The sequence below is a fragment of the Lathyrus oleraceus genome, chromosome 4 (assembly GCF_024323335.1).
Source record: "Lathyrus oleraceus cultivar Zhongwan6 chromosome 4, CAAS_Psat_ZW6_1.0, whole genome shotgun sequence".
Classification (NCBI taxonomy): Eukaryota; Viridiplantae; Streptophyta; class Magnoliopsida; order Fabales; family Fabaceae; genus Lathyrus; species Lathyrus oleraceus.
The window spans coordinates 136,380,033-136,389,169 of NC_066582.1; the positions used below are offsets into that span (position 1 = coordinate 136,380,033).

Consider the following 9,137-nt stretch of genomic DNA (forward strand, 5'->3'; position numbering starts at 1 on the left):
CATTACCATATTAGAATTGCAGTGCTCGTAAATATAATTTTTACGTTGATTTCTATTTATATTCATATGTTCTTGTACTTTAACATAAAGATTTGAATCTTGAAGGTTCTTGCATGAGATGTGTGTTGAAAAGAATTTAAGAAAATATGGTTTCTTAGATCTATCACACATTAACCTTCATGGTGGTGTGATAGCAAACAATATCACACTTTACGTATAAGACAAGTTGTTGACAGGGAACAAAGAATATTATTTGACCCCGTTTTTCTGCCGTAAGTATTAACTTGTGTTTTCATTTATAAATTAATTTTATACATATTATTAACTATTCTGAATATTTATACAGTAATCATTGACAATTAAGAATTGTATGCCCAAAGCAAATTGTTGTAGTTATGTTTTGCTCATTGCATAAGGAACTTGAAGAAGTTATGATTAACTTTTTGGGTGGGTAAGTGGTATTATTCTTAATACTCAAATGTTACCTTTAGTTTTTGAATAACTTTTATTCGTGTTTACCTTTAACTGACATGTGTAAAGAGGTGGAGAGATACAATGCAATTAAATATAATGTACTTGGTAAAAAACCAAGGTTCTATTATCCAAAACTAAGTATATTACATGTGTTTTTTTGTCATTCTTTCATTTTTGTGTATTAGTGATATAAATGTATGAATATTATTTGTAGTGGCGAAAACAACCCGATAGTTATTCTTGTGGATACTATGTTATGATACAAATGTTTTATATTATCTCCGAAGCTATTACAAATGGATAGACTAAGCATAAGGTATTAGTTTAATCCATATACATGTAATATATATATATATATATATATATATATATATATATATATATATATATATATATATATATATATATATATATATATATATATATATATATATATATATATATATATATATATATATATATATTATATATATATATATATATATATATATATATATATAAAGTTAATGTTGTTGTTGTTAGCTTATCGTAATTCAAATTTTGTTCAAATTATAGAAATTTAGCAACAAATCACCATGTTCACAAAAAGATATAGATGACATTCGATCACATTAGGTTGATGTCTTCTTAACTTGTTATGAACCTCAACAACAATAGTTTTTCTTGATTGTACAAATATGTAAATTCTGTATCATGTGTTGATGATAATAGTGTAAATTTGTATATTTGATTTTGAACACGATGTAAATCTTGTATATTGTGTTGATGAGAACAATGTAAGTTTATACATTTGATTTTGAAAACAATGTAAATCTTATATTCGGTGTTGTTGAGAACAATCTAAATTTGTGCATTTAAAATCATCTGATTCTGGTTCGATCAATATTCTGTTTGTGTGTAAAAAATGATACAGACCGGTCAAAATGAGCTTTAAAATAAATTAACTATATACAAATAGATAAGCTTTAACACGTCGGTTAATAAATAAAACCGACGTACCAATATAACGTCTTCCCTCGTGTTTTAAATTAAAATCGATAGGTACATTGACACGCATTTCATAGTTTTAAGAATAAAAATATGGTATTATTAGGGATTGAACCAATAATCTTTTCGGTTATAACCTCGATTTTTTTATAATCAAAGGATAAAGTGACTACTTTTCATGTCGTGTTTGTTACCTCGGTTGTGGTAAAAGTCATTTTGCATTCGAGATGAGATATTATTTATAGTAGTGGGTATACTGATTTTGACTTATACTTTAATTAGTTTTGAGTGTAAAATAAAATTAAATCAATATCGTTTAATCAACTGTCACCAAAATAATAAAAATGTGATTAATTATATTTTTTATCCCAATTATCTCAATTGTGCAATTTTTATCTTGCGATTATTTTAGCAATTGTGATCCCCATAACATTATAAGCCAAAATATTACTAAGCTAAAAAATAATAATAATCAATAATCAAGAGCATTTGAATTAGATGATATTAAGTTTCTTCAAACTTTGCCAAAGATATTAAGTTCGACTGACACACAGAAATATTGAATTCTTTTGAAGGAAATTTATACGTCCATGATAGTACTTCTCGACCTGAAAAATTAATCTTTGAATATGCACGCAGAAAAAATCTCATTTATATTGAAAAAAAAAAATATATATATATATATATATATATAATGAAAGTGAAATCGAAGAGTTACTAGCTGTAGCTATCATGTAGACGAGTTAATTGCATTATCCATATAGAAATTGTATGTTACTTTCCTTTTGCATTATTAATCACAGAAATTGTACGTTAGCTTCGTTTTAATGAGTTGTCCATTAGTCATTGAAATTAATATAAACACCCAAAACAGTCCCCATTTTCCATTATACCCAACCCATCGTCACCATTTTCTTGTCCCAACAAAATCATCACTCAGACTCAGTTACTCCGCGAACTCGCCACGGTTTCTCCTTTATTGCGCGCATTCTACTACTCAACATCACTCATATATCTACTCTTACTATCTTCACTATCTTTATTCAAACCATTCTCTTCTTCTTAATTCATCCAATCATTCTTAGATAAATATTAATACACTTAATCAGCCATGTCTTCTTCTTCTTCTTCCAAAAGACACCCAACATACCACGGAATTCGAAGCCGGGGAGGAAAATGGGTGACTGAAATCCGCGAGCCTCGCAAAACCAACCGCATATGGCTAGGCACATTCCCCACCCCTGAGATGGCAGCCGCAGCATATGATGTTGCGGCTATGGCTCTCAAAGGTCGGGACGCAGTGCTAAACTTTCCCGACAGGGCTAGCATGTATCCGGTCCCGGCTTCCAATTCTGCCGATGACATACGTAACGCTGCCATTGCTGCAGCTGAATTCATGAACGCTGAATCCACCAATGGTGCTGGTTTTGAAGTTAATCCTTCGTATCAAACCGATCAGTTTCTTGATGAAGAAGCTATATTCTCTATGCCAAGTTTGATGGTAGCAATGGCGGAGGGAATGATGCTTTCACCTCCCAGAATGAATCCACCACCCTCTGATTACTCACATGATCAATATTACACTATGGGACAAAGTTTGTGGAACCATTTTTGATCAACCACGCTCTCTCCCTTTATAATATACATATGATATAAATTATAACTAGTACTTTTTTTCCGTTCCTAATCCCATGCACCAATCAAAGTAACTAAACTACTATATATAATGTCTTGTTAATCCAACTCAATCGGTAGTTGCCGGGACATCCGATTAGAGAGACACAGATTCAAACTTATTCACCTTGAAATGGAGTTAGACTAAGAAAAAAATAGTTTATATAATTGATTAGAGAAATGTATCTGGCGCATATCATGCATTGCACTGAGCATGATTTGCTAGAGTTTGTGTGTGTTTTGATGCTTCTGGAATCAATAGTCTAGTAGGCCTGATTGCATTTGTATTAGAATGTGTTGTTAAGTTTTTATTATATATATACGAGGCGTGAGTTTTTTTGGTGGTATATAGTTTTTCTTTTCTTTATATGCGTGATTAATAATGATGTTTAAAGAGTAATAATATGCGACAAAAAGTTCAAACCACCAACAACAGGACAAAACCAAATAGAGAAGACAATCTATTGCGATGCAAAAGTTGTAAAAGGCATGTTTGGTTGCTTTGCGTGGGAGTTGAATGATAATATGTACTTTTTTTTTTGCAAAGGAAAAGTAATTTTATTATAAAATAATCACACCAAATCCCAACCACAAGAAGTTTAGGTTAGAAATTTTCATATTTAGAATCTTTATATCATAATTTTTACGGTATTTTAATTTTTATGAAAAATATTAAAAATATATTCAAATTCATGACGTGGATTATTGTTCAATTCTTGATTTTTGATCTGAATTGTTTTTTCATCTCTTCCTTCTTCTTTTATGTATCTTTGATGATTAAGAAATTTTCATTTATTTGTTTGTGTAATAACTAGAAAGAAAGAGAACCATAATAGTATGAATATTTAAACAAAGAAAATAAATATTTATAATCCTAAAATTAAAATTCAATTCATCCTACTTTGCAACAGAAATTAAATTTCTAACACATCCAAGTACACAAAGACAACTTTTCATATATATATATATATATATGATAACCAGTATCCAAGATCAATCTATACGTCTCAATTCTCTCTATTCGTGCCTTCATTATGTTTTCCATATAAGGAATTTTTTCACTTCCTTTAATGGTTTGGATCGAAAGGAATCCTTGCATAATATGTGACACATTAGTAGTCGCACCCGAATCAAGCCACCAAGTGTTATTTGACACTTCAATAAGATTTGATTCAAATTTTATAGAAACATAAAACATATATTTCTTTTCGAACCACATCTTCCTTTTTGGACAATCCTTTTTGAAGTGTCTGTTCTCCTTGCAAAAATAACACTTCTTCTCCTTTTGAACTCCACCCTTATTAACCTTTAAAGGAGTTTTCCCCTTCTTCTTGTCTGGCTTGACCTTACTGCAATTGACTCCATCATGAGTCGTGAGATTATTAGAATGATCTTTCATTTTCTTTAGCCTCCCTTCTTCTTGAACCAACATGACCTTAATTTCTTGAAAGTTTCATTTTTTTTTTGATGGTGTAATTATTCACCTGGAACTATCCAAACTCAAGAGGAAGCGAGTTAATGATAAATTGTACAAGAAAAGATTCATTCACATCCATACTTAAGGACTTCAACTTTGCTTCCAAATTTCTCATTTGAGTCACATGATCATGAATGGGTCGAGATCATTTAGAATTTTTAGTCGTCAACTCACTCATCAAATTTCCCACAACAGATTTGTCTATAATTTCAAATTTTAAATACTCTTTAACATGTCCACTGATTGAGATTTTTCATGCAATAAATACAAGTAACAGTAACGTGAGAAGTCATCAATAAAAGTGATAAAATACTTTTCTTCTCCCCGAGAAGGAATATCGAAGGGACCATAAATATCAGTGTGTATCAATTCAAGGAGTTCACTACTTCTTGTAGACAAACTCTTAGATATTTGTTTGGTGTGTTTTTCTTTAATGCAATCTGAATATATATTTCAGTCACCAAAATTCAATTGAAGTAATATTTCACCTTTCATTAACCTCATTACTCTTTCTTTAGATATGTGACATAATCTTGGAAGCCACAAATAAGCAGAACTCTCATTATTTGTACTTCACTTACTACCAACAATATGTTCAATATTTAAACAGAGATCCTTTAAAATTAACATCAAGATTAAAACGAAATAAACCATCAACTAAAATATCAGAACTTTCAAGTGTTCTTGTTTTTCTAAAGGTCCCTATTTATAGTCATCTTACTCCAACAATCACATTTTATTTCAAGAGTTATGTCCCAACATCCATGAAGAGAGAGAAGAGAGATTTAAATTTTGAATTTCAAAATAAAATCCCATTGGCTTAATTATCCATCAATCCAAATAATCATCATATTAGGGTATCCTTCATTTAAGCCAAACTTTTAATTACATGAGTCATAATTTATGGATTAATAAATTAATCCAACAGTCTAAAGAGGATTAGAATCAATGGGATACATATGGAAGATACGAGGAAGCAACGAACGAGAACAAAAGCACAACCTTTTACTTCACTAAAATTCCAGACAACTTTGGAGCAAAGAGATGTACAAAATATTCAGAGAGTATGTAAACATTGATGTAGTAGTAATACCATCAAAGAAGGATAAACATGGAAAAAGATATGGATTTACAAGATTTTTTTTAATGTAATAGACGAGAAAAGCTTTGCATTAAAATAAGAAAATATAATAACTGCTAGTCAGAAAAGTTTCGTCAACGATCATATTTCAAAGGAAAAATGATGTCAGAAAGGAAAAAGATGAAAGGAAGAAGAAACCCTACAACTGGCGTACAAAGACAACCCCGCAAATATTGGATGAAAGATATAACACATGGTGGCATGCAGAAACATATTCAGGTGCAGAAGGGAAGTTATAGGAAAAACTAAAAAATGGAACCATAAACGCATTGTGATACTAGGGTAAGAAGAACATACATGAAGGTAGTCGAGAATAATATTCATTACAAAATAACTCAACATAAATGTGTCAAAAAGGAAACAAAACTCGTGTTCGCTCAATTGGAATTCAACACTGAGGAAGAGGAGATGGGAAGATTTAGGAAAGCATACACATGAAGAGTTGAGAATTCAGGCATGGCATACAACATTCAGGAAGTCTTTCACACAGAGGGATATTTTTCAATCAAGAGCGATCAAAATAGAATGAGAAGATCCTTTATGTTCAATCTAATCAATCATCGTTTTAATTATGGTTCATCGAATTTTTAGATCCCTGTTTCACAGAAAAGCTCTGTGAATTAAAAGAATGAATTATCCTAGATCCAAATCCAGGTGTATGCTAGAATTACCAAAGAATAGAGGTAATTGCCTTCAAGATCATACTGAAGATTCCTGATAAAACTTTTGATCTCGTATTACCTCAATTATTCTTCACTGACGCGATACTTACCTTGACGACTTCGAAGATACGGAAGTTCATAGCTACTGCTGGAGAAGATCATTCACTGGAGCACCTTCTTCAAGCAACGAATGATCTCCAAATGATGAACAAACATCGCCTCATGTTAGATCTTATAGATTGTGATGAAGGTCGTATTGCGACTAAATCTACTTAGTTGCAACCAAGTGAAATGAAGTTCTAGCGTAAATATATATGCGGTTAAAGAAGTAATCATTATGGATAATGCTACGCAACCCCATGATGCGAAGTGTTGAACGTTCCAACTATAATACACCTTATCATCAACCCTTAGATTCGAAGCTCTATTACTTTAGCGACGACCTCCTAGTAATATTTCTCTTCCATATGGTTGTTAAGAACTACATCAAGAAATAAAGATGTCCGGGAATAAATACATTCGAAGAACGAGAACATTGAGCAAACTAAAATTATGAGTTACCCGACGATCACAAACTGACACATGAGTCTGTATGAGATAATTCATAGGAAACGGTCTTTGAGCATCAATGTATGGTCCAACATGGCCAAAATACCAGATCTCTATAGTTGGGCCTGCAGGATAACAGTAATTCACTAAATACACACATGGGAGTGACACCCCAGACTCTGGTAGCGGGGAAGCGAAGTCTCATCAAATATGCTTCTGGTCGGCATATATATTTGTTGGTGTAAGCCCTAGAGGCCAATACTTTTGGTACTTGTATCGAATTATTTATTAATAATAAAAGGCTTTTTCTTTATTATGTTTGTTTAATAAAGTCCCTAGAATAGCTAGTCTGTTTAATGTATCAAGTATGACTTAATCATGAGATCACATTAAACATAAGGACATTATTCTTAAAGTATCCGTAGTCGAGCTTTAGTGTGAAGTGGGATAACATTAAAGCATTAAGACTATTATGTTTGTAGACTGATGATCACATCTCATGGATCATGGATAAAGAGTTATCAAGTCTTAAACATAGGTATGAATATTAGGAGTAATATTTACACCGGATTGACCCGCTATGAGAATACTATATAGAAAGTTATGCAAAGTGTCATAAGTTATTCTCATGGTGATAATAGTGTATACCACTCTTCGACATGAAACCACCATGGATCCTAGATGTATAGTCGAGTGCTTTATTGCTGATCCAACGTTGTCCGTAACTGGATAACCATAAAGACAGTTGATGGGTACTCCACGAAGCATGCTGAGGGACATGAGTGACCTAGATGGAATTTGCCCATCCTGCATAACAGGATAAATGTCTATGGGCCCAATATTGAACTGGACAAGGATGACACGGTCTATGCCTTGTGTTCAATATAGACATAAGGGCAAAAGGATAATTATACACATAAGTATTATCACAGAAGGTTTTGTCAGATCACATGACATTTTCGTGTCTTGGGTAGCAGTGATGTGTTGCTAGATACCGCTCACTGTTTATTATGTTAAATGCGTGATTTAATATAATTGCCAACGTCACGAAAACCTACAGGGTCACACACAAAGGACGGATTGATGAGAGATAGAGTAACTAAGGAATACCGTAAGGTACGGTGCCCTTAAGTGAATTATAGAACATCGTAAGGTACGGTGTACTTGAGTAGAATACGAAATATGGTAAGGTACCATGGGCTTAAGTGATTTTGGGCATATTATAAGATATGAGCCAAAATACACTTAAGTGGGCTTTTTAGCTTGAAGCCCACACAAGTGGTTCTATAAATAGAACCCTTGTGCAGAAGCATTCAGCGCGGTTGCATTATTTTCGTTTTCTCTCTCTCTCTCTCTCTCTCTCACTCAAAGCCTTCATTCGTACCAGCTAGCACTGAGATTGAAGGAATCCGTTCGTGTGGACTGAGTAGAGACGTTGTCATCGTTCAACGTTTGTGATCGCTCCGTGGATTTGCATCAAAGGTTTTGATCGTCACAAGAGATCTGCACCAAAGGTTTCAATCGTCACAAGAGGTAAATATTCTATCACTGATCATGACCATTCATAAGGATCTCTAAAGGAGAAAATTTTAATTCCCGCTGCGTTTTGGATCGCAATTCTCCTGCAATATTTAATCCCTCTCCCTACATCATCGTTCGCTAAGGATATTATCAGGTGAAATAAGTGAGTCAAACTCCATCAGTGAGGGTCAGGGTGACAAACCTCTAAAGGAAACTCACCATCGTCTGACCATACTCTTGCCCCAATAGAACCCGATCATAATTGACCCAGGCAAGTATTCACGCCAAAGTAAAAGAGGAACAAGGGTTTCGTTGTCCCATTGATCAGAAGTCATTGTGCCAAAATATTTAAAAAAATAATTGTTTGGCTCCATAATCTCCGCAGTTGTCCTTAAGTCATGCCCTCAGCGAAGCCGACCGTCCCACTGTACCCATCGGCTACGAAGATCCAGATACGTCCAAAGTGGACCAACACTTTATTGGGAAGATATAAATAAGGCTGGCTACACTGATACTCTGGCTATCTGAAGAAAATATGATAAAAAGAGAACATTGTCTCCTTACTACTGCTTTTATTAGTTAGAAACTCTGTAAAATTTTACATTGTTTCGATATTTGGTATCCTAATTATTAAATGCTTTAATCATGAAGA

The 9,137-nt window shown here is 33.0% G+C and overlaps 1 protein-coding gene across 1 annotated transcript; it reads left to right on the plus strand.

Moving 5' to 3' along the window:
* Window positions 1–2,515: 2,515 nt before the first annotated feature.
* On the plus strand, window positions 2,516–3,475 carry LOC127074086 (ethylene-responsive transcription factor ERF026). Its single transcript, XM_051015367.1, has one exon. The coding sequence runs from the start codon at window positions 2,573–2,575 to the stop codon at window positions 3,074–3,076; it is 504 nt and encodes a 167-aa protein (XP_050871324.1). The 5' UTR covers window positions 2,516–2,572; the 3' UTR covers window positions 3,077–3,475.
* Window positions 3,476–9,137: the final 5,662 nt, after the last annotated feature.

Bases quoted from the DNA above. Each gene is read 5' to 3' on its own strand.
- LOC127074086 (XM_051015367.1), top strand. From the start codon at position 2,573: ATGTCTTCTTCTTCTTCTTCCAAAAGACACCCAACATACCACGGAATT.